The 27,498-nt window shown below is 34.6% G+C and overlaps 1 protein-coding gene across 2 annotated transcripts in view; it reads right to left on the reverse strand.

Moving 5' to 3' along the window:
• The window catches only part of MIPOL1 (mirror-image polydactyly 1), a 242,214-nt gene that overhangs the window by 157,986 nt on the left and 56,730 nt on the right, over window positions 1–27,498 (reverse strand). The window contains exon 7 of one of the 2 annotated variants that reach the window (XM_028102338.2): window positions 6,159–6,266. The exons of the other annotated variant lie outside the window; for it this stretch is intronic. Within the exon in view, the coding sequence (XP_027958139.2) occupies window positions 6,159–6,266 (108 nt within the window). The remainder of the gene's footprint in view (window positions 1–6,158; window positions 6,267–27,498) is intronic. 2 annotated transcript variants of the gene reach the window in all.

Raw genomic sequence — 27,498 nt, forward strand, 5'->3', positions numbered from 1 at the left:
AGGGTGAAAGACAACTTCGGGCAATCACTTACTTCTCAAGTTCCCCTTCCTTGCCTCCCGCCCTCATTTCTTGTTGTTTTAGGCCTTTGTAAATTCCTTATCTTCCTGCCTTCTCTATAATGTTGTTGTAAAATAAACTTAAATTATAAATTTTGGCCATCCTTTTTCATTTCTTTTTTATCAGAAGGGTCATTCAGGATATCTCTATTTTCTCATACTGTTGAAAATGCAAGACAGTGAAAGTTTTTGAGTAGGAAAGTGTCACTTGTGTTTTAGAATGATTGCAAATGAAAGTGATGACTGGTTACAGAGGTGAGAAACTGAGGACAGAAGAGTTAGTTAGGAGGGTACAGGCATACTTCAGAAATATTATGGGTTTGCTTCTAGACCTCTGCAATAAAGCAATAGAGCAACTCAAATGAATTTATTTCCCAGTGCATATAAAAGATATGTTTACACTATACTATATTCTATTAACTGTGCAATAGCATCATGTCCAAAAAGACAAAATGTACATACCTTAATTAAAAAATACTTTATTTTTCATGGACCACTACATCAAAAACTAATGATATAATATATGGTGATTAACATAATAAAAAATATTGTTAAAAAATGATAACCATCATCTGAGTTTTTGAGTAGGAAAGTGTCACTTGTGTTTTAGAATGATTGCAAATGAAAGTGATGACTGGTTACAGAGGTGAGAAACTGAGGACAGAAGAGTTAGTTAGGAGGGTACAGGCATACTTCAGAAATATTATGGGTTTGCTTCTAGACCTCTGCAATAAAGCAATAGAGCAACTCAAATGAATTTATTTCCCAGTGCATATAAAAGATATGTTTACACTATACTATATTCTATTAACTGTGCAATAGCATCATGTCCAAAAAGACAAAATGTACATACCTTAATTAAAAAATACTTTATTTTTCATGGACCACTACATCAAAAACTAATGATATAATATATGGTGATTAACATAATAAAAAATATTGTTAAAAAATGATAACCATCATCTGAGCTTTCAGTGAGTTGTAATCACTGATCACAAATCACCATAACAAAAATAACGCTAATGAAAAAATGTGAAATACTGCAAAAGTTACCAAAACACAAAATAAGCAAATACTATTGAAAAAAATGGCTCCGATAGACTTACTTGGCATCCGTTTGCCACAAACCTTCAATTTGCAGAAAATGTATTATCTGTGAAGTGCAATAAAGTAAAGCACAATAAAATGAGGTATGTCTGTAATATTATCGTCTAGATCATGAACCTAACATAGGGTAGAGGTAAGATAATAAGAACAGGCGGGAAAATGGGCGAGAAATCATTGTTACAGAATTGACAATACTGGATGTCCCACTGCTTTATGGTGGATGACAGCTTAAAAAAAGAATATGAAAATTATGTCAACTATATTGGCCTACATGTCTAAGGAGCATGGTAGTATCATTGATTAATAGATATTAACTGATCAATTTGGAAGTAAATAATGGAAAACTATTAGGAGCAATTTAAAATATAGGGTATGTCTATCACCAGAAAAAGAAATCAGGGTATGGGTGCTTAATGTTCTCAAAGTAGCTCATTGGCTAAGGGGCTTAATTGATGTTAATGGCCAGCTTCTCTCAGGTGTTTTCCTCATGGCTATAAAATGGCTGCTGCACTTCCAGGCAGCAAGGAAGTGTTCAAGGTAATAAGAAAAAAAGGAATGGTGCCTGCTACATCTGTCCTATGTGAGGGAAACAAAAACTTTTCCAGAGACTCTCCAACTTCTCTCTCCCTGGCTGTGGAATTCCTCTTATGTCACATTGGTAAAAAGAAAGGCTAAGAAAGTGTTTAACTTCTCCTGCTTTTATAGTAAAGACAAACAAAGGAGAATATGATTGGGAATAAATGTTAAGTTATACAGTCAATAGTGTTAGTCTCAGGTCCTGACTTCTTTCCACGGAGAAAAGGCTTAGGGAGTCAAATTAGCAATTTGTTTTCAAACTTGTTGAGGTTAAGGAAACATTAAGATCTAAGTGGAAGGGCAGAAGGTAGTCATTAGGACATAAATAATAGGTGATACTGTAGGAATGGATGAAATTAGAACAAACAAGCCTACAATAAAAGAAACTCCCAATGCTGATGTGAAAGTGAAACAACAAAAACTCATTCATTACTGGAAGGAATGAAAAATGGCACAGCTACTTTGGAAGATAGTTTGGTAGTTTCTTACAAAACTAAGTATATTCTTATCATACAATCCAGCAACTGCAGTCCTTGGTATCTATCCAAAGGAGTTGAAAAATATATGTCCAAAAAATTCTGCAAATGGATGTTCACAGCAACTTTATTCGTAACTGCCCAAATCTGGAAGCAACCAAGATATCCTTCAGTAGGTGAATAAATAAACTGTGTACACCCAGAAAATGGAATACTAGACATTAAAACAAATGAGCTGCACAGCCATCAAAAGGTATGGTGAAAGTATAAATGAATACATACTGTATGATTCCAACTATATGACATTCTGGAAAAGGCAAAACTATGGAAACAGTAAAAAGATTAATGGCCGGCAAGTATTAGGAGGAGAGAAAAATAAAGAGGTAGAACACAGAGGATTTTTAGAGTGAAACTCTTCTGTATAATACTACAATGGTAGATATGTGTCATGTACATTAGAATGCATAGGTTACTGTGAACTATGGACTGTGGGTTACACTGATACAGATCTGTGAACTGTAACAAATATACCACTCTGGTGTTGGGCACTGGGGCATGTACATGTGTGAAGGCAGGAGGTATGTGGGAACTCGCACTCTCTGCTCAATTCTACTGTGGTGAATCTACAACTGCTCTAAAAAAGTTTTTTGGTTTTTTTTTTAAATAATAATAAGGGACTAATCACATAACTTGGGAATAGGTAGAAAAGGAGGCACCAGCTAAAGAAGAGCAATCAAAGAAAAAAATGATGAGGATACAGCAATAGAGAACTATAGGAAAGTTTTCAAAAGGGCAGGGCCAACAAAATGGAAATGTATTCTAGTTACATTGACTGGGATACTGAGTAGGATAGGGAATAAGTTTCACAAGTTTAATCATCAGATGCCACTTATAATCTAAGAATGAAGGGCTTTCAATGGAATTACAGTGGAGAAGCTCAACTGTAGGAAGTTAAAGATATATGATAAAGATGATAAATAAATAAAATGAAAGAGGGAAAAAAGGCAGTATATGTGAAATTTCTTAAGTCTGATGTCTGCATATTTATGGTTAATATAAACTTATTTAAAAACATTAAATGTCCAAAACTGTGTTCTTCAAGAAACCAATTTCTTAACATAAATAGGTAAAATTTATTTTAAATGAGATGATAAGCTCTCTTTTTTTTTTAAAGTAACTCTCGAGGTACAGACTAGTATTAGTATAAATTTAGCCCTTCATCCTATAGGTACCACTGTGTTTTACTTGTTATTAGGGAAAACTGCAAACATTATAAAAGTAGAGGAAAAAAATGCCATGCTAGCAAATTTAGCTAGTATAATTCCATGCTACTTCAAAAATAATGCTCATTATGATCACCAAAAATCTGATTTTATGTTCCACATAAAAAATAATTTAGGATTTCCAGGTTATTAGAGTAAACAAAGATTTATTATTTGAACAGCACTATAATATTAAAAAGTATTTCCTTGTATGATCATGTATTTGCCATAATTAATTGGAAAGTTCTATATAATGTATGATCATTAACTTGGATTTTTCCCAAACATATCTCTAGTACTGTTTCCTTTATGAATTTCAATATTACACAATTAAAAAAAGCATTAATTTTTCAGCTCTTATCCTAGTCAAATTTACTTTTAACTGATATCAATAATAGTACTATTTATGATAAAATACTAGAAGTATTCTTGACTGACTGAAAGCTCCTAGAGACATTGACTCTTTTTAAAATTTCTTCCTAAAGCTTATTTAGATACTAACTAAATATTGAATGAGTTAACAAAAAAATGATACCTGTAGGTGGACTGTAAAAGACAGGCATACTGCTGTGAAAGGAGACGAAAAGTTGATTCATCAGATAGCTTGGTAATATACTTATTATTCATAACTTATATGGCAACTTGAAGACACAGTGTGCAGTAACCAAAACACCAAATAAAGAAAGAACATCATCCCTGGAAGGTAAGAATAATTTTTAAAAAATGATTCAGAATAAAGCAGATATAAATATATAATAAATTTAAGGTTTCTCATGAGGAAGGATAGCATAAAATAACTAAAAAATGATTCGAAGCCAGTATTATACAAGACAGACATTTTTAAAAGAGTGAAAATGAACACTGGAGCTTTAAAAAGATTAAATTGATGAGTCTTTAAAAATTCTTCCTCCTATCCTAACTCTACAAAAAACTTAAGTTGGTTAGTGAATGGATGAAGGTATGAAAGATTAAAAGACAACAGAAAAATCTGACACTTATGCAGAAAAAGGTGAGAAACTAGAAAAGATTTTAACATAGTATATTTGTCAGGATTAAAAATGTAGCTTTGTTTATATATTGTTTTATATAGTCTATAGTTCATAGAGATTTCTACTTTATAGGGATTTTGTTTGGTTTGGTTTTGAACTTCCCGTTTTTTTTGGTCTATATCTAACCTTCTAATCTTAATAACCTCTTAGAAATGTGCATTTCTTTCTCTCCATAAATAGCAGGTGCCATTTAATTCAGTTTAACACAAATACACAACAAAGAAAGCCAGAATAAGGACTGTGGTATTATTATGTACTCAACAAACTAGAATTTTAATTCTAGGTCTGTTTTATATGGAGATAGCCATGTCACATATAGCACATGAAATCTGTCCCTGATGCTAATAATAAATTGGCACACATAATGGAAGCTGCCTTTAAAACAAAGTTACTATCGATCTGCAAGTATACATTTGAAAAAATTATTATACTAAATTTTAATCATATGGCAAATTCCTTGGGGTAATTAAAAAGTGATCAAGAATCTACATTTCTTTTCTTTCCACTTTATTGTTCTGATCTATAAATTTGAGAGAAATGAAGAGAACGTGCATTAAACAATGACAACAAAGTTACTACAAATTCCTAACTACTTACTGAAAATTTCAAAATGAAGCCAAACACATTTGTAGAAATATCTGACTTCAACCAAACTTCACACTTTTTGGATAGATGAAACATATTTTCCACTTCAAAATGTCACCATTTTTCTCACTTTTGGTAGATAATTCTGGTTTAGTGAGTTGCACTGCTAATGCCATAATATTCTCCTGTAATTCGTAGCAAAAATGAATTTAAGACAACAAAGTACAGTATTCTTGATAGCACATTTTGTCTTACTGAACAATTGCAATAAGAATGAATCTTTTCTGTTTCCTGGGCATATGATTTTGTTTTTATTTTTAACCAGTTAATGAGAAAGTAAGCACCTTGAGGGCAGGAACCACTACTATGTCACAGGTGCTATGCTAGGAAGCGAGACAAAGACAAAGAAGGAGAATGGAAAGTCCTAAGTACCATAAGAAAAAATATGTAAGTAGTAGAATCAAAGCGACATCCTTTTTCGTGATTATTGGATCTCTATTACAATGAAACAGAACCTCTTGTCATGAAACATACACTTCACATGTTTCAAGTTCTGGTAGACTATATTTTCTTTCTTTTCTTGTAATAAGTAACATTTTAAGAACTATTTCAATTCGCAAACATATTCACATACCCTTCAGGGAGTGTCAGTTCTGTGGGTTAATAATACCACAAGATTAGTGTAATAAATATTGATGTGAAGAAAAGGCTCATGGTTTAATTTTTTTCCCTTTTAGTGTGGCCAATTTTTACTAACTACAAAAGATAACAGTATACCATAAAATCAGAAACAGAATGAACACATACCCAAAGTATTAATATGCCACCACTCAAAATGCAGAAAATACGTTGTTTTCATGTACACATACACGAAATAAAATAATACCATAACAGAAGGGTGCTGTATCTGTGTTTAAAGAAGGGGTTGTTGGCAAACACCACAGCTCACTTCTGCTGAAATGTACACAACTGATATATGCAGCACAGAAAGCTGGCACCACGGGCTTACAACCTTAATTTGCTTGGAAGAAGGAATGGAGATTTACCTTCAGAGCACGTTCCTGATTGTTTTCAGCAGTCAGATGTCTCATGTTGTTTGCTGAAGTCTGGTTCTGCTCTTTCAGATGATGAAGCTCCTGCTCTAGCCGTTTGCACTGCCACAGGGGAAGAATCCCATTAAGTAAAGGAGTTATAGCATTTTTTTTTTTCTAAACAAGCCACATGAATTAATGTAAATAATACCACTGCATTCTCTAAAAGACAAGGTATCTTTTGCAACAAGAATAGTAAGTTAAAAGTAATGATGAACACGAACATATGTTTATAGTAGTCTGGCAATTCAATTGCAATTGTTTGTCTTTTATTAATCTAAATATTACCATAAAATTAGAAAAATACTTATTTTTTCATAAAATTAAGGTCAAACTACATTGAAAAATGTTTTCTTCACTAATCAAACAGTTTTTATTATATATCTTTTGGCTGAATAAAAGCATGCTTCTAAAAATCAAATGGGGTTCTACGTAAACCACAATATGATATTCTGTGATGATTTTTTATTGAGTTTTTAAAAAATAACAATTATCATAAAATATACAGTAAGAGGTTTTTTAGATTTTTAGAAACATCTAAAGAAAACAATTGTGTAAGGAAAAAAGTAATAACTATAGAGTGCTATAAGGTTTGGAAACAACTAAGGAAATAAGTGTTTTTAATTTCTATTTTGACTAAACCTTATTTTAAGTAAAACAAGTGATAACAAACATATGAAATGATATTCTGACCTACTGGGAATATATGAAAATTTTAAAAAATTAATTATAAATAAAAGCATAAATGGGCATCTATTTTGAAAAAAATAATTGAAGTACCATGCCATTTGAATCCAAGATCTTCATATAAATATATCAAACATTTTACACAATAATTGTACAAGATATAAAGTGATGTGTTGTCATTCAGGACCATATGAAGATATCTGGGGGATTAGCTAAAGGAATACAGTACTAAACCCATCTTCCAGGAAAAAGTTAAAAATCTCTCCTTAAGTCATCTATTTTTAAATTCAGTATTTAAAGACTGCCTGGCTGGCTCAGTTGGATAGAGCATGCAACTCTTGATCTTGGGGTCATGAGTTTAAGCCCCGTGTTGGATGTAGAGATTATTTAAAAAAATAAATAAACCTAAAAAATTAGCATATTGAAGTAACAACCAATAAATAAATATGCATACTGATTCAAGACCTAGACAAAATTAATTCTAGATTATTTGACAAAAGGCTAGTTGTCCTAATGAATTAAAAATCATTATTATGATACATTCCAGACACAGTCATAATCCAAATTGGCATCTGACACTGATTTCTTTTGCCTCTGACCTGTATAATATTCTTTAGTCTATATCAGTATTTCTCCTGCTTGAGTAAGATACAAATCCATTTAAAAGAAAAAGTTTTACCAAATTGATGATATTGACTTATATAATGATGTTTTACAAATATAACATTGAGTATACATGCCTCCTGCATATGTAATTATAAAACCAAAATACATTTATAAATGAAGTAAAATAATAATCGCAAAATCAAAACTTTAAAATATTAATTTAACTTAGCAGATAAAGTTTTGCTGAAATTAAGTTCTGTAAATATAATACAGTATTGACTGATACAGTGGCATATCATTTCAGGTTGCCAAGTCTATTCCAACATGTGCTGTGTGACAACTTAATTCACTTATCACATTTTTAAAAATTATTTGAGTGAAACCTTTCTGACATGACATCATCTGGCCTTTATTTGGAAGTGACACATGATTTACACATTAAACTCTACAGCTGTCCTTCTTTAGCTCGTAACAATTCAAGTATTTGGTCACAAATGCAACCAAAATACAAATGTTTTGTGAAAACACAAATCATGAGGCATGAAAATGAGTAAGACATAGCAGTGAGCATCACAATCTAGTAGAAGTATTCTTTATTAGAATTATCCTCTACATTTTCAATTAATTTTAATACAAAATTATTACATATTAAGTACTTAAATGGAATGACTAAACATGACCTAGGATGTTACAAAGGTGGGGTAGATAATTTGGCTATGGAATAAAAGAATGTTTCATAGAACAGATGACATCTGAGCTGGGCTTATTTGGGGAACATGATTTTATAAGCTGAAAGAGGAGAAAGAGGAAGAATACAGGAGAGAAGGCAGAAACATCAAGGGTCTATCTGGAGAAAGTGAGAAATCATGGTCACAAGTTGTCTGACCACCTATTTTTTGTGTTTCTAAGTAAATTAGAAATAACCCAAGGATAGAGACTCCTTTCCTACCTACATGATCCACAAAATAAAATATACTATAGCCAAACAGAGAAGTATGGCTTAAGAAAAATAAAGCTATTTTTGAACCCGAGGGCATTTATCCACACTGCATACTTGGGCTCAGTTTTCATGGCCATGAAGTACAAGAGGGATAGAAAATAAGGCTGGGCCAGGGACCACTCAAACTAGCAAGTGTCCTAAAGGGCTACACTTTCAAGTGTTTAGTGATCCTTCCTACTTTCATGAATGAAAAGAAACAAGAAACCTAGGAGGTTTCTTACATTTTTATATTTAAAATTTTTTTATTTTTATTTTTTTAAAGATTTATTTATTTTATTTTACAGAGAGGGAGAGGGAGAGGAAGAGAGAGAGCATGCACGTGCGCTTGAGTGGGGGGAGGGATGAAAGGAGAGGGAGACAAGCAGACTCCCCGCTGAGTGGAGAGCCAGGATGTGGCTTGATCCCCATGATCCCTGAGATCACGACCTGAGCCAAAATCAAGAGCCAGACGCTTAACCAACTGAGCCACCCAGGTGCCCCTTAAAATTTTTTTTAATACTCAAATTGAACTTAGGTAAATGCTATCTGTATACTGTTACAGAGTCTCTGAGAACAGAATTCTCACCATATGAGACTAAAGATAAAGATGAAAGACAAAATAGGTTAAATAAAAAGCCCTTCAGTTCAGAATTTGCATTGGAAGTGTCAGTACAAGGATACAAAGAGCTTTATCTTTAAAAAAATGTGTGTTTGTGTATTTCCTAGTTTTGCCCATTGAAAAGGGTAGAAATAACAGGAAACCCAGTAGCAATGAGTACTCCCAGCACCTACCCTGTGGGTCCAAGTACCATTTCTTACTAAAAATATAGGACTCCGTGGATATATGGCTGACTCCAGCTCTGGGACAAGAAATGTACAATATGATCCAATAACACGTGTTCTTAGTAGAAGTTTTGTATTAACTATCAGTACTGAGGAACTATCAAAGAGACTCAGAAAGGACTCAGGAGACAACTTGAAAAGTCCCCCACCAGCTAAACAGAAAAGAATATGATCAAATAAGGATAGTAACTGAAATATATTGTAAGACACACTATATGTTTAAATTATTGAGTTTATAATGACAATAAGGTTTTTTTATAAAGATTTTATTTATTTATCAGAGAGAGAGAGAGACAAGAGGCAGGCAGAGGGAGAAGCAGGCTCCCCGCCCAGCAAGGAGCCCAATGCAGGACTCGATCCCAGGACCCTGGGATCATGACCTGAGCCGAAGGCAGACGCTTAACCGACTGAGCCACCCAGGCGTCCCGACAATAAAATTTTTAAAAAACTAATTCTATCACTATTGGGGAATACTAGTAAGCCAAGAATTTATCTACCCTTTCTTATATAAACTTTACCACTAGGTAATCAAACAATAGATAAGAAAATCACTACAGAAGTATTCAAGCTAATAAAAAAAAAGAGAATGTTAGAATATCACAATTTTGAAATCATTACTATACTGAGATCATTAATATAGTACTGAACTGCTAGTAACATAGTTCTTTCACAAACCAACATGCATTCCCAGATAAAACACAAAACCACCTGCAGTCTTGGTAATAAAAATTAATCTAAATCTGATCAAGCCTATAGATCAAATTGCCATATGCAGAGAGAGGAACGTATTAAATAAAACTAAAGAGATGCAGTGAATGAATAAGGTAACTCTACAAGAAAAATGACTCATTTTGTTTAAAAAATAAATTCCAAGGGGGCATCAGGGTGGCTCAGTCAGTTACACGTACAGGTCTTGATCTCAGGATTGTGAGTTCAAGCCCCACGGTGGGCTCCATGCTGGGCAAGTAGCCTACTTAAAAAATTAAATAAAATTTTAAAATTTAATGGATAAAAAGAGATAGAAGGGGAATCTATAAATTAAAAATAGTGTTAAGAGTCAATTCAATCATCTGCAATGTGTAATTCTTCTTAAATACAGATTCAAAATAAAGAGGAAAGTTACAATATTTATGAGATCACTGGAATTTGAAAAGTAGTCAGATGTTTGACAATGTTTTTATTAATATTTTTGTTGTGATAACGAGATTATGTTTTAAGCAACAGTTGATATCTTTTAGAAAGACAATAAAATTTATGGATAAAAAGGATATTATGTCTGGTAAATTTCCTTCAAAATAACGTGAGAAGGAATAAATGAGTGGGGGATATAAATAAAAAAGCTGGACAGTTGTAGCAGGGTACAAATATCTCAAGGGCTCAGAGATTCTATGGTTTCTAGGTTCACTGATAAGAAGGATTAAATTTTTCTCTATAAACAAACCAAACTAATTCTATAATGTGAATGAACTAAACATATAAAACATAATTGATGGCAAATTTTTATAAACTGAATTTGGCCCATATTTAATACAAGATCTGTTTTCAGCAGTATTTTCCTCTTACTTCTTATTGTAAATTCTGAAGAATTATACCAAGCAGACAATACATTGTTATGATTGTTTTATGTGTACTTTTTTTATTTGTAAGGTATCTTTTTATTGTTATGTTAATCACCATACATTATATCATTAGTTCTTGATGTAGTGTTCCATGATTCACTGTTCGTGTATAACACCCAGTGCTCCATTCAGTACATGCCATGCCCTCTTTAATACCCATCACCAAGCCCTCCACCCCCCTCCCCTCCAGAACCCTCAGTTTGTTTCTGAGTCCATAGTCTCTCATGGTTCATCTCCCCCTCCGATTTCCCCCCCTTCATTTTTCCCTTCCTACTATCTTCTTTTTTTTTTGAACATATAATGTATTATGTGTACTTTCTGAAAGATTACCATGCCTTAAGTTTTTAACAAAAAGTTCTCTAGTATTATATAAGTTTTTAACAACTGCCATTTCTCCTTCTGTGCAATCTGCTTTCAGTCACTGATCATTTTGATTGCATACAATCAAATGTCTTCCCTCTTGGATGCTATACAATTCTTTCCTTTGCAGACAAAAAAATAATACCTGACTCTTCCAGTCAAAACAGAAACTACACTCTGGTGTCAATGTGAATTATGTACTTTGAACTGCACATGTTTGGGAGCACTTAGGATTATATAAATAAGTTTTTATTCTTTTTCATTTAAAAGAATCTTTAAAAATCACTTCATTTTAGATTTAAAAACAACTAGAATGCTTTTCTCACATTGCAATAACTTGGAGTAAAGAGTTTTCAAATTCAAAGGGTAACTTGTTTCTTCAAAGCCCTGGAAAAATACCAATAACTTGGTTTAAATGAATATTTATACAATACTCAGAGTTCTAAAAATACCAAAGATTAAAAAAGAAAAACAATAATTATGTGAACAAGTCTCTTAAAACCGCATGTACTGTAGCTGATGTGTACACACACACACACACACACACAACATATAGAAAACATAGTTATTCAGTAAATATTCATTGAGCACCCACTAGACAATATACCGGTACCCACCAGGCAACATGCCAGGCAATGACATGTTTCTACAGATTTATACACACACACACACACACACACACACACACAACTTAATTACATATATACATTTTAAAAACACCATAAGAAAGTAAATAACTAGGGATTTAATAACAAATACGGTAATTTATACTCATTTTTCTTTTAAGTAAGCTCCACACCCAGCATGGAGCCCAACACGGGGCCTGAACTCACTACCCTGAGATTGAGACCTGAGCTAAAATCAAGTGTCAGACACAACCCACTGAGACACCCAGGAGTCTCCATACTCATTTTAAACTACTGAATTATTCAAAAAAAGATTAAAGAAACATTTTAAATCACAAAGTAAAAGGATTAGTAAACATGACAATTATTTTCAAAGGTATCAACATGCATGTAGGTATTTATTTAGCATGTTGCTTTTAAAAATATCATTTTTGTAATACTGTTTATTATATGAGTTTAAAAAGCTATTCATTTGAAAAAAAACATGGTTTGCATATCTATATCAGAATAAAGGTTAATACACATACTACTCATGATAGTCAATCAACTCTTAGTGAAAATTAGTATGTGCCTGGCCCTGTTCTAAGCACTTTACATTGTGTTAATCAGCAAATCTTCATGTGGACCTATGAGTTAGATATTGTAATAATAGGATAGAATTAAGTAGAAGCAGAGAGTAATAACTTCTTCAAAGTCATGGAACTAATAAGGATTCAATTTCATGCAATGTAATTCAGTTTATCACAAAAATGTATAGATTGCACACATATGTCCAATAGCAAAAGGAATGGAAACAGGACTACAAGAAAAGTTAACAATGATGACATTTTAAAATTTGAACACTGAACAATTAGAGATACAGATAATTTCTAAGGTAGTACATAGATCTGACATAAGAAAATATTCAACATAGATCAGAATGGAATATGGACTAGCTAGTACATAGAATTATTAACTTTTAACACAGTTCATTCATACCCAATAAGTGCATGTGTTTTCAGGTTGCATCTCAGAGCTAATAAATATTTCAGAGAGCTATTTCTAGAATACATCTCTGATTGATCACACTAACTCCTACCTACCCTATCTTGGTATCCTTTATTGGCTCTCCCTTTGCTTCCAGAAATAAAACTAAGTTTTGGAAAATAACAGTAGCATTTCATGACCCAGACCCATTTCATATTTTCTTATTCTTCCCCAACTGCACACTTTGCTCTAATTTGGACATGCTAAATTCTCCATCTGCTTGACACTGTCCCTCACATCCACTTATGATCCCGGGGCAAACCTAGCACCTGGTTCACTGAAGCTATCTAATGCCTATTTATTAAGTAAATAATATGAATTTCATTTAAAGAGATCTTATTTTTTCATATTAATTTCCTTTTAAAATTAAAGGCTTATGCACTAAACAATATTTAGGCAATCAATATACCTATAAGTATAAACACAGCATAAAAATATCTGAAAAAAGTATATGAAAATAAAAATAACTAATTTCCAAAATACAGAGATATGAAAAATAGCATTATTTATGTTTCCTAAGATGAAAAATTATAAATGTAAACAATGACTATTTAATGATATGCCTTTCAATTAACTCCCAATTAAGAAGCATCAAGTCAGCACCTTTAAAAGTTTGGGATACAGCAGCAGTACGCTAATGCAAGAGAGCCATAATAAGGAAAGAATAGTAGTAAGACACCAAAATTCTAGATAGTAAAAGAGGGCCCAAAAACCAGAGGAAAGAAGACACAGAAGTAGAGGAAAAAAATGTATCAAAACAAATGGAAGACTTTCATCATACCTCATAAGCCAAACCACTGTAGGGGTTTTATTTTAGGTGAAATTTATATAGAGTGAAATGCACAGATTGAGTGTATACTTCATTTATTTTTTGACAAATTTTTAAATCTAGACAGCTACTCTCTTTCAGCTAATCTGCATCAAGAGACAAAAACTAATATTATTTGATTTGAAATACCATGAATTATTTCACCTATTCAACTTCATAAAAAACAATGGAACTTTTAAGTCTGTAACCTTCTATCTAACTTATTTCAATCAACTATATATTGGAAATTCATCTGTTTGTGCACGTAAATAGTTCATTCTTTTCATGCAAAACAGTATTCCACTTATGAATATACCATAAGCTATTTTCCTGTTAATCAATGGTACTTGACTTGTTTTCACTATTTGGATATTATGAATGAGCTCCTATAAACATTCCTCTAAAAGTCTTACAATGTACATTTGTTTTCATTTTCCTTGGGTAAACATCTAGAAATGGAATTGCTATGTCACAGAGTGGATATTGTTCCACTGTACAAGAAACTGCCAAGCAGTTTTCAAAACAGGTTGTACCATCTTATACTCACATTAGCAGTGGATCAGAATTTTGGTTGCTGACATCCTCACCCATATTTGTTGTCAGTTTTTTAATTTCAGATACCGCAGTGCATGTGATGTAGTATCACTTTTAAATTTGTGTTTTCCTATTTACAAATTAAAATATTTTCGTGTGTTCACTGGATATTTGTGAAGTTTCTCTTCCGGTCTTCTGCCCATTTTTGAGGGGGGGTGTTTATCTTCTTATTATCTATTTGTGGGAATTATTTAAACATATTTAATATAAGTCCTCTGTCAGATACATGAATTGAAAATATTTTCTCCTAGGCTATGGTTTACCTTTTCATTTTCTTAAAAGTTGGCCTTTGAGGAGTACTGATTTTTAATTTTATTAAAGGCAGATTTATCAATTTTTTTCATTATGGTTAGAGCTATTTCTGTCCTTTTTAAAATGCCTGGCTATCCCAATGTAATAAAGATATTTTTCCTCAAGTTTCTAACAATATCTCTCAAATTTTAGCTTTCTTGTTTAGGTCTACAATCCACCTTGACTTTATTTTTGATTATAGCATGAAGTAAGAGTCCTTTCTGTTCCATACTGATAACCAGCTACTGCACCACTACTTGCTGACTTACCTCTCCTCACTGGACTGACCTGATGTCCTGGTCTAAAATCAATTAAGTGCCACAAGCAAAAGAATGAAGTTAGACAACTTTCTTAAAACATATAGAAAAATTAACTTAAAATTGATCACAGAACTAAATGTAAAAGCCAAAACTATAAAAATCTTAGGAGAAAACATCTTAGGAGTAAAAATTTATCTTAAGATAAAAAAAAAATTTTGAACTGGGTTAAGCATAACCTTCTAAGCCTTCAAGTGACATTAAATAAAAAATATAAAATGGACTTCATCACAATAAAAAACTTTTTGTCCCATATATCATTAAGAAAGAGAAAAATTGGGGCACCTGGGTGGCTCAGTCGTTAAGCGTCTGCTTTTGGCTCAGGTCATGATCCCACGGTACTGGGACTGAGCCCCACGTTGGGCTCCCTGATCTGCGGAAGCCTGCTTTTCCCTCTCCCACTCCCCCTGCTTCTGTTCCCTCTCTTGCTGTGTCTCTCTCTGTCAAATAAATAAATAAAATCTTAAAAAAAAGGTGAAAAATTTTACAAATGACATATATGTGTTAAAAAGTTTGTAAGTATAATACATAAAGAACTTTATAACTCAATAACAAAGAATAAACACAAAACTAAACAATGGGCAAAGGATCAGAATACAAACATTTCTCTAAATCATAGACAAATGGTTAATAAACACAAGAAAAGACAAGACATCATTAGCTATTAGGGAAATGCAAATCAAAACCACAATGACAGTGACTTCTGCAAGAGGGTTGACTAAGAAGCTCCAGGCGTGAATTCTCCAATGGAAACAAAAAATAAATAACGTATGAACCAAAGCTTTGTGGGAATTCTGGAAACCAGTTAAGGATCAGCAGCAACTAAATGGACACCCAACCAAAAAAAAGACACTCTCAAACTGGTAGAAGAGTCTGTGGCATTTTTACTTGCCCCTCCTGGACTGTCTTCCTGGCACATCACAGTGATATCAGTTGGGAGGAGACTGCCCAATTCCTAGCTCCTTCCTTGGATGAGACAAAAAAGAGGGGCTTTTTTTTCGAACATTCTGGCTTATCTATAGGCTGTTCAAGGGATTTGTTTCTGCCTTGTCTGATGTGGAGTGCTGATGGGAACAAAGGCACAGTTCAGATATTAAGTTTGAGGTTGCTGAAAGCAGTAGTGGATACCGTGGCTAATGAGAACTACAGGAGAAGTGCAGAGCCTCAGATGTCTGGAGTCAAGAAATTATTAGCAGAAGACTGCAATATATATCCAAGGCCCTGCAAAGAAGCAAGTGTGAGACTCTAAGGGAAATTAAGGACATTTAAAGCAACCAAGTATAGGGGAGAATTGGTGTAAAAAAAAAAGAAAAAAAAAAAAAAGCATACATAGGTCCAGGGAAGATTCCTCTCCAGAAAAGGCCCAAGAAAAAAAAAGTGGTGTGAGCCGTCACACAACTCTGATTAGTGAGTCTCCTCCTGTACAGAGCCAGTCCACAAAGCCTGGGAGATGTGGATATTTATTCAAATGCTCAATTTTCAACAACAAAAACCAGAAGGCATACAAAGAAACAAGGAATCATGGCCTATTTGAAGGAACAAAATAAATCCTCAGAAACCAACCCTAAAGAAACACAGGCCTTAAACTTATTGGACAAAGACTTTAAATAACTATCTTAAGAATGCTCAATGAGATAGAGGAGAACATGAACAAAAAATTAAACAGTATCAGGACAGCAATATACGAACAAAATGAGGATACCAACAAATTAACACAATTATTAAAAAAAAGAAACAGACATTCTGGAGCTAAAAAACACATTATCTAAATTGAAAAATTCACTAAAAGGGTTCAACAGCACACTCAAACAGACAGAATAAAGAATCAGTGAACCTAAACAAAGTTGATTTGAAATTATTGTCTAAGGAGCAAAAAGAAAAAATAATAAAAAAAAGTGAATAGAGCCTAAGGGATTTATGGTGCTATCAAGTGGACTAATATAACATTATGGGATTCAAAGAAAGGGAAGAGGGAAAGAGTGGGGGCAGAGTTCACTTGAAAAATGGTTGAAAACTTCCCAAATTTGAGAAAATATAGGATGTAAAAATACAAGAAATTCAAAAAACTCCAAGTAGGATAAATCTAGAAAGACCCATACTAAGATACATTATAATCAAGCCACTGAAAGTCAAAAACAAATTGAATCTTGGAAGCAACAAGAGAAAAAGAACTCTTCGTGTACAAAGGATCCTTAAGATTACCAGCAGATTAGTCAGAAGAAACCTTAAAGGTCAGAAAGCAGTGGGACAATATATTTAAACTGGTGAATAGAAAAACAAAACAAAACAAAATCCAATGCCCTGTCAAAAAATAATTCCATATCTGTCAAAAATGTCTGTCAAAAATTAGGACAATGTTAAGACATTCTCACATAAACAAAAACCAAGGGAGTTTATTAACATTAACCTGCCCTAACAAGAAATGCTAAAAGGAGTCCTTCAAGAGAAATAAAAGGACACTAGACAGTAAATAAAAAGCCATATGAAATTATAAAGTTCTCTAGTAAAAGTAAATATATGGACAAGTATAAAAATCAGTATTACTGTAATTTTGGTTTACAAACCTACTTTTTATTCTATTACAGAAGTTAAAGGCAAAAGCATAAAAATAATTATGAATCTATGTTAATGAGTACATGATATATAAAAATGTAATTTGTGACAACATAAAGTGGGGAGGCAGTAAAAGAGTATAATTTCTATGTGAATGAGGTTATCAACTTTAAAATAAATTGCGCCTGGGTGGCTCAGTCGTTAGGCGTCTGCCTTCGGCTTAGGTCATGATCCCAGGGTCCTGGGATCAAGCCCCACATCGGGCTCCCTGCTCAGCGGGAAGCCTGCTTCTCCCTCTCCCACTCCCCCTGCTTGTGTTCCTGCTCTCACTGTCTCTCTGTCAAATAAATAAATAAAATCTTTAAAAAAAATAAATTGCTATAACTTTTAGGATATTTTATGTAACCCCATGGCAAACTACAAAGAAAATATCTACAGAATTATACACAAAAGGAAATGAGAAGGGAATAAAAGCGAATCATTATAAAAATATCAACTGAGAACAAAGGTAGGCAGTGAGGGAGGAAATGCAGGTTGAAGAAACTATAAGTCATTTAGAGAACAATGAACAAAATAGCAACAGTATGTCCTTCTCTATCAGTAATTACTTTAAATGTAACTGAAATAAATTCCTCAAAGGACATACATTGGCAGAATGGATAAAAAACAAAACAAAACAGGATACAACTATGTGTGGTCTGTGAAAGATTCACTTTACATCTAAGGACATACAAAGGCTTAAATTGAAGAGATAGAAAAAGTTATTCCATGCAAAAAGGAGCCAAAAAAGAGCAGTAGTGGCTATAATAACATCAGGCAAATAGACTTTAAGTCAAAAACTGCTACAAGGAAGGGCACTTTATAATGATAAAAGGGTCAATTCCCCAATAAGATGTAACATATAAAGTTTTTACATATGCTGATTTCAAAACTCATACAAAGCTACAATAATCCAAAGAGTGTGGTACTGGCATAAAGGCAGACATGCAGACCAGAACAGAAGAGAAAATCCAGGAAAAAAAAAAAGAAAGAAAAAAGGGAAGAGAAGAAAAGAAAGAAAAACAGAAAACAAGTGTTGTTGAGGATGTGGAGAAACTGAGAGCCTTGTGCACTGTTCAAATATAAAATGGTGCAGCCATTGTGGACAGGATTGCAGTTCCTCAAAAAGGAAAAACAGAATTAGCACATGATGCAGGAATTCCACTTCTGGGTATAAACTCAAAAGAACTGAAAGCACAATCTCAAGATATTTGTACACCCATGTTCCTAGCAGCATTTTTCAAAATAATCATAGGTAGAGGAAACCCAAGTATCCACTGATGGATAAATAAACACAATGTGGTATATATTACCAATGGAATATTATTCAGTCTTAAAACGGAAGGAAATTCTGACCCATTCTACAGTAATGAGGACATTACACTAAGTGAAATAAGCCAGTAACAAAAAGACAAAGCAGTAGCTCATCAAGATGTCATACATAAGAGTTACCATATGATCCAGAAATTCCATTGCCAGGTATACATCCAAAACAAAAGTAAATATATATCCATACAAAAACTGTATGGATGTTCGTGGTATCATTACTCACAATAACCACAAAGTATAAACTCAAATGTCCATCAACTGACCAATGAATAAACAAAATGTAATATATCCATATAATTATTATTTGGCAAAAGTATTGATCTAACAATAAAAGTACTAATACATGTTACCACATGGATGAACTTTAAATACATTATGCAAAGTGAAAGAAGCTAGCCACAAAAACCACATGTATTATTCCATTATATAAAATGTCCAGACTAGGCAAATCTATTGAGACAGATAGCAGATTACTAGTTATGTAAGCCTGGAGGAGGAGTATTTTGGGGGGAATGAATAGGAGTGACTAATAGTGGGTACAAGGTTTCTTTTGGGATTGATTAAAATATTCTAAAATTGTGGGAATGCACACTTCTGTAAATACAATAGAAAATACTGAATTGTACACTAAATGTGTGAATGGCATATGAATCTCAATAAAGCTATTAAAATGCAAAAAAAATTAAGTGATTAGATATGAGTAGTTCTATTTCTGGGCTCTCTACACTGTCCCTCTGATTTGTACTGGCACAAGACTCAGTCTTGATTATTTTAGTTTTTGAGTCTTGAAATCAGGTAGTATGAATGCTCCAAATTCCAATTTTACAAGACTGTTTTGAGTACTCTAGATCATTTATATTTCCATAACTTTTTAAAAGGACTTTTTAAAAAAAAATTCGTATAACCTAGATGAAATGGACAAATCTTGAAAAACCCAACTTTCTAAAACTTACACAAGAAATAGAAATATTGAATAACTGAGTAATTTTGGTAAATTGTTCTCAGAAAATTTACCCCTTTCATCTGTTATCAAATGCAGTACCATGAAATTCTCCATACTACCATTATCTTTTAATAAATGTAGAATCTGTACTTATACCCTTTCATTCATTCTTGATACTACTAATTTGGGTTTTCTTGTTCAGTTTTAAGTTTTTATTTAAATTCCAGTTGGTTAACATACAATGTAATATTAGCTTCAGATGTACAATTTTAGTGATCCAATACTTAAACACAACACCTGGTGATCATTACAAGTGCACTCCTTTAAACCCATCACCTATTTAATATCTATTTAATATCATCACTCACCTCCTCTCCAGAAACCCTCAGTTTGTTCTCTGTATGTTCAGAGTCTGTTTCCTGGTTTGCCTCTCTCTCTCTCCCTTTCCCTATGCTCATTTGTTTTATTTCTTAAATTCCACATATGAGTGAAATCACATGGTATTTTCTTTCTCTGACTTACTTATTTCTTTGTTCAGTTTTACCAGGGCTTATACATTTGACTAATTTTCATAAAAAACCCATCTCTGGCTTACTTTTTTCTATTGTTTATTTATTTTTGCTCTTTATATTTTGTTCTTCTATTTATTTTGTTTAGTTTGCTCACCTTTTTCATCCATAAGATGGAAATTTCAATAATTGATTGTGGATGTTTCTTCTCCATATGTAGATTTAAAGTGATATAAACCTCTGGAAGACTACAGCTGCTTTAGCTATAACTCACAAGATTTGATACATATTATTTCATAATTTTAAATTTGTAGTATTTTTCTAATTTCCTTTTCTCTACTTACATTGACCCCTGGAGTATTTAAAAGGGAACTATTTAATTTCCAAATATTTAAAGATATTCTAGACCTTATTCTTGTTAATTTATTTCATTCCCTTGTGAACAGAAAATATACTCTTTATGATTTTAATCTTTTCAAACTTATCATTAAATATTTCAAGGTCCAGTCCAGCATTTTCCATATGACCTTGAGAAGAATGAGTATTCTACATTTATTTTATTTATTTTTATTTATTTAAGATTTATTCATTCATTTGAGAGGTTGAGGGAACGAGCGAGCATGTGAACATGCAGAGGGAGATGGAGAGAATCTCAAGCAGACTCCCCGCTGAGTGAGGAGCCTGGCATGGGGCTGAATCTCACAACCCTGAGATCATGACCTGAGCCAAAATCAAGAGTGGAACGCTCAACTGACTGAGATAAATGTAGGGATTTATCCTACATTTGTTGATTGTTTTATAAATTTCAGGTAGATCAAAGTGAATGAAAAGTTAAGCCTTCCACAGTGGTAATGATCTTGTCTAGATCTATCAATCAGAGAGAACAGTGTCAATATTTTCAATTGTGATTGCCTAATAGTGTATTTTTTTCCTTTGTCAGTTTTTGCTTTTTGTATTTTGAAGATGCTATTATGTATATAAATATTTAGGTTTGTTATGTCTTCCTGATGAAATGTCCCTCTATCTGGTGATACTCTGACTTTAAGCCTACTTAATCTGATATTAATATAGCCACAGAACATTTCTCATGCTATAGCTTATGTATCTTTCCATCCCTTTACTTCCATTTATCTGTGTTTTATTGTTTCAAGTATGTTTCTTACAAACTGTATAAAATTGTGTCCCATTTATTGCCTTTAATGTCACAAAACCTGCCTTTAATTGGAGTACTTAGTTCATTTTCTTACAATTATTTGTGGTTGGATTTAGGTCTACAATCTATTTGTTGTTTATCTTTTGTTATTGCTCTCTTCCTCCTTTCCTACCTTCTTTGAGTTAACCAAATATACTTTAGTATTCCATTTTAATTCTTATATTGCTTTTTCAGATGACATTTTATATCTTCTTGTGGTTGCTCCAGAAACTAAATCATATATCCTCAATTTGTTATAGTCTTCTTAGAGTTAATGTTTTAGCACCTCATTTAAAATTTAAGAACTGGGTGCCTCGATGGCTCAGTCGGTTAAGCATCTTGCCTTCGGCTCAGGTCATAATCCCAGAGTCCTGGGATCGAGTCCCACATCGGGCTCCTTGCTCTGCGGGGAGCCTGCTTCTCCCTCTCCTCCCCACTTGTGCTCTCTCTCACTATCTCTGTCTCTCTCTCAAATAAATAAAATCTAAAAAAACAAAATAAAATAAAATTTAAGAACTAACCAACAGGGGCGGAGCAAGATGGCGGAGGAGTAGGAGACCTAGATTTCGTCTGGTCTCAGGAATTCAGCTGAATAGGGATCTAACCATTCTGAACACCTACGAACTCAACAGGAGATCAAAGAGGAGAGTAGCAACAACTATCTGAACAGAGAAGCGACCACTTACTGGAAGGTAGGACGTGCGGAGAAGTGAATCCGAGGCGATATTCGAGGATAGACGGTGGGGGAGGGGCCTCCGCCGGCCGCTTCTGGCAAGTGATAGAGTCGCGGAGCACAAAATTGGAACTGTTAGAAGTCGGCTCCGCTGAGGGACGTCGCTGCAGTGGCTAAGCAGGGGGTGGAATCCTCCCGGGACAGTGTGGTCTCAGGACCCTTGGGGTCACAGAAAGACCGGGGGAGCCTGAGTGCAGCAGAACTCCCAGGTATGGGAGCGGGGAAGCCGGCTGCAGAGACCGAGCTGAGGCGCGGGCTCTCAGTTTGGAGTTGCCATAAACTGTGATCCGCGGCCCAGTCGGGCAACTGCTCCTGCAGCAGGGACCCAACAAGCGGCAGAACCGGGGAGACTCCCCTTCCTTCCCGGGGAGGAGCAGCGCGGGAGCGCACCGCAGGGATCTGCTGGGTTTGGAGACTCCACACGGGGTCGGGTGCCAGAGATAGCAATGCTCGGTCACAGGCCGGGTGAGCACGGAGTGTGGCCGGAGACCGGGGACAAGGGAGTGACTGCTTTTCTCTGGGGGCGCACTGAGGAGCGGGGACCCGAGTTCTCAGCTCCTCCGGGTGTAGATTGGGAGGCCACCATTTTTGCCGTGGTCTTCCAAAGCTGTACAGAGAGCTTACAGGGAACAAAAGCTCCTGAGATCAAACCCGAGCAGCTTGCTTAGCCCGGACCGACAAGGGCGGGACAATTCAGCCTCCGGCAAAGACATCTGGAAACCACAGCAACAGGCCCCTCCCCCAGAAGATCAGCACGAACAGCCAGCAAGCCAAGACCAAGTTTACCGATCAAGGAGAACGGGAGAACTCCAGCGCTAGGGGAATACTGCACATAGAATTCATGGCTTTTTTTTACCATGATTCATTAGTTCATCAAAGTTAATTTTTGGTAACTGTTTTTTTCTTTTTCCCTTTTTCAACCAACATCTTCTCTCTTTTTAAAAAAAAAAAAACATTTTTTATTTTTCATTTTTAGAGTCATATTTTATCCCTTCATAGTAGTTACCCTTATTTTTGGCATATATATATAAGTTGTTCTCTCTTTAAAATTTTGAGATACAGTTTCTTCTAACAGATAAAAATATATCCTAAATCACTAGTGTATGGCTCTGTTCTAGTCTCCTGCCTGATCACATTCTCTCCCTTTTTTCTTTTTTTTTTTTTAAATCTTCTTTCTTTTTTCAAACAACTTCTTATCTTATCAAGTCCTTTTATAAAATCTTTTATAATTTTCATCTTTACACTCATCTTCTATCCCTTCATTGTATCAACCTTTATTTTGTACATATATGTCTTTCTTCCTTTAAAATTTTAGGAGGCACTTTTTTCTAACAGACCAAAATACGCCCAAAATCTAGTGTGTGGCACTGATCTATGCACTAGCCTGATCATATTTGATCACATTCTGCTTTTTTTGTATTGTTCTGTTTTTGTTTTTATCTTTTTTCTTTTTTTTTTTTTTTTCTCCTTCTTTTTTCTTTCCTTCCCTTTCTTTTCCCCTGGTTTCAGGTCTTTTTTGATTTGTATACAGTATATTTGCTGGGGACGTTGTAAACCTGTTAGCATTTTGTTCTCTCATTCATCTATTCTCCTCTGGACAAAATGACAAGACGAAAAAAATCACCTCAGCAAAAAGAACAAGAGGTAGTACTGTCTGCCAGGGACCTACTCAATATGGACATTAGTACGATGTCAGACCTAGAGTTCAGAATCATGACTTTAAAGATACTAGCTGGGCTTGAAAAAACCGTGGAAGTTATTAGAGAAACCCTTTCTGGAGAAATAAAAGAACTAAAATCTAACCAAGTCGAAATCAAAAAGGCTATTGATGAGGTGCAATCAAAAATGGGGGCACTAACTGCTAGGATAAATGAAGCAGAAGAAAGAATCAGTGATATAGAAGACCAAATGATGGAAAATAAAGAGGCTGAGAAAAAGAGAGAGAAACAACTACAGGATCACGAGGGCAGAATTCGAAGGATAAGTGATACGATAAGACGAAACATTAGAATAATTGGGATCCCAGAAGAAGAAGAAAGAGAGAGAGGGGCAGAAGGTATATTGGAGCAAATAATAGCAGAGAACTTCCCTAATGTGAGGAAGGAAACAGGCATCAAAATCCAGGAGGCACAGAGAACCCCTCTCAAAATCAATAATAATAGGTCAACACCCCAACATCTAATAGTAAAACTTACGAGTCTCAGAGACAAAGAGAAAATTCTGAAAGCAGCTCGGGAGAAGAGATATGTAAACTACAATGGTAAAAATATTAGATTGGCAACAGACCTATCCACAGAGACCTGGCAGGCCAGAAAGGGCTGGCAAGATATCTTCAGAGCACTAAACGAGAAAAATATGCAGCCAAGAATACTATATCCAGCTAGGCTGTCATTGAAAATAGAAGGAGAGATAAAAAGCTTCCAGAACAAACAAAAACTAAAGGAATTTGCAAACACGAAACCAGCCCTCCAAGAAATATTGAAAGGGGTCCTCTAAGCAAAGAGAGAGCCTAAAAGCAGCAAAGATCAGAAAGGAACACAAACAACATACAGTAACAGTCACCTTACAGGCAATACAATGGCACTAAATTCATACCTTTCAATAGTTACCCTGAATGTAAATGGGCTCAATGCCCCAATCAAAAGACACAGGCTATCAGATTGGATTAAAAAACAAGACCCATCAATATGCTGTCTGCAAGAGACTCATTTTAGACCCAAAGACACCCCCAGATTGAAAGTGAGGGGGTGGAAAACCATTTACCATGCTAATGGACACCAAAAGAAAGCTGGGGTGGCAATCCTTATATCAGACAAACTAGATTTTAAAACAAAGACTGTAATAAGAGATGAGGAAGGACACTATATCCTACTTAAAAGGTCTATCCAACAAGAAGATCTAACAATTGTAAATATCTATGCCCCGAACATGGGAGCAGCCAATTATATAAGGCAATTAATAACAAAAGCAAAGAAACACATTGATAACAATACAATAATAGTGGGGGACTTTAACACCCCCCTGACTGAAATGGACAGATCATCTAAGCAAAAGATCAACAAGGAAATAAAGACTTTAAATGACACACTGGACCAAATGGACTGCACAGACATATTCAGAACGTTCCATCCCAAAGCAACGTAATACACATTCTTCTCTAGTGCCCATGGAACATTCTCCAGAATTGATCACATCCTAGGTCACAAACCAGGTCTCAACCGGTACCAAAAGATTGGGATCATTCCATGCATATTTTCAGACCACAATGCTTTGAAACTAGAACCCAATCACAAGAGGAAAGTCGGAAAGAACTCAAATACATGGAGGTTAAAGAGCATCCTACTAAAGAATGAATGGGTCAACCAGGAAATTAAAGAAGAATTAAAAAAATTCATGGAAACCAATGAAAATGAAAACACAACTGTCCAAAATCTTTGGGATACAGCAAAGGCAGTCCTGAGAGGAAAGTATATAGCAATACAAGCCTTTCTCAAGAAACAGGAAAGGTCTCAAATACACAACCTAACCCTACACCTAAAGGAGTTGGAGAAACAACAGCAAATAAAGCCTAAACCCAGCAGGAGAAGAGAAATCATAAAGATCAGAGCAGAAATCAATGAAGTAGAAACCAAAAGAACAGTAGAACAGATCAACGAAACTAGGAGGTGGTTCTTTGGAAGAATTAACAAGATTGATAAACCCCTGGCCAGACTGATCAAAAAGAAAAGAGAAATGACCCAAATCAACAAAATCATGAATGAAAGAGGAGAGATCACAACCAACACCAAAGAAATACAAACAATTATAAGAACATATTATGAGCAACTCTATGCCAGCAAATTAGATAACCTGGAAGAAATGGGTGCATTCCTAGAGATGTATCAACTACCAAAACTGAACCAGGAAGAAATAGAAAACCTGAACAGACCTATAACCACTAAGGAAATTGAAGCAGTCATCAAAAATCTCCCAACAAACAAAAGCCCAGGGCCAAATGGTTTCCCAGGGGAATTCTATCAGACATTTAAAGAAGAATTAATACCTATTCTCCTGAAACTGTTCCAAAAAATAGAAATGGAAGGAAAACTTCCAAATTCATTTTATGAGGCCACCATTACCTTGATCCCAAAACCAGACAAAGACCCCATCAAAAAGGAGAATTACAGACCAATATCCTTGATGAACATGGATGCAAAAATTTTCACCAAAATACTAGCCAATAGGATCCAACAGTACATTAAAAGGATTATTCACCACGACCAAGTGGGATTTATCCCTGGGCTGCAAGGCTGGTTCAACATCCGCAAATCAATCAACGTGATACAATACATTAACAAAAGAAAGAACAAGAATCATATGATCCTCTCAATAGATGCAGAAAAAGCATTTGACAAAGTACAGCATCCTTTCTTCATCAAAACTCTTCAGAGCATAGGGATAGAGGGTACATACCTCAATATCATAAAAGCCATCTATGAAAAACCTACAGCGAATATCATTCTCAATTCCCCCTAAGGTCAGGAACGCGGCAGGGATGTCCACTCTCACCACTGCTATTCAACATAGTATTAGAAGTCCTAGCCACAGCAATCAGACAACAAAAAGAAATCAAAGGCATCCAAATAGGCAAAGAGGAAGTCAAACTCTCACTCTTTGCAGATGATATGATACTTTATGTGGAAAACCCAAAAGACTCCACCCCAAAACTGCTAGAACTCATACAGGAATTCAGTCAAGTAGCAGGCTATAAAATCAATGCACAGAAATCAGTGGCATTCCTATACACCAACAACAAGACAGAAGAGAGACAAATCAAGGAGTCGATCCCATTTACAATTGCACCCAAAATCATAAGATACCTAGGAATAAATTTAACCAAAGAGGCAAAGGATCTGTACTCAGAAAACTATAAAATACTCAGGAAAGAAATTGAAGAAGACACAAAGAAATGGAAAAACGTTCCATGCTCATGGATTGGGAGAACCAACATTGTGAAGATGTCAATGCTACCTAGAGCAATCTACACATTCAGTGCAATCCCCATCAAAATACCATCCACTTTTTTCAAAGAAATGGAACAAATAATCCTAAAATTTGTATGGAACCAGAAGAGACCCCGAATAGCCAGAGGAATATTGAAAAAGAAAAGCAAAGCTGGCGGCATCACAATTCCGGACTTCCAGCTCTATTACAAAGCTGTCATCATCAAGACAGTATGGTACTGGCACAAAAACAGACACA

Source organism: Eumetopias jubatus, unplaced genomic scaffold (genome assembly GCF_037043125.1).
Source record: "Eumetopias jubatus isolate StellerSeaLion01/CBP00866 unplaced genomic scaffold, mEumJub1_p1.0 scaffold_7, whole genome shotgun sequence".
Classification (NCBI taxonomy): Eukaryota; Metazoa; Chordata; class Mammalia; order Carnivora; family Otariidae; genus Eumetopias; species Eumetopias jubatus.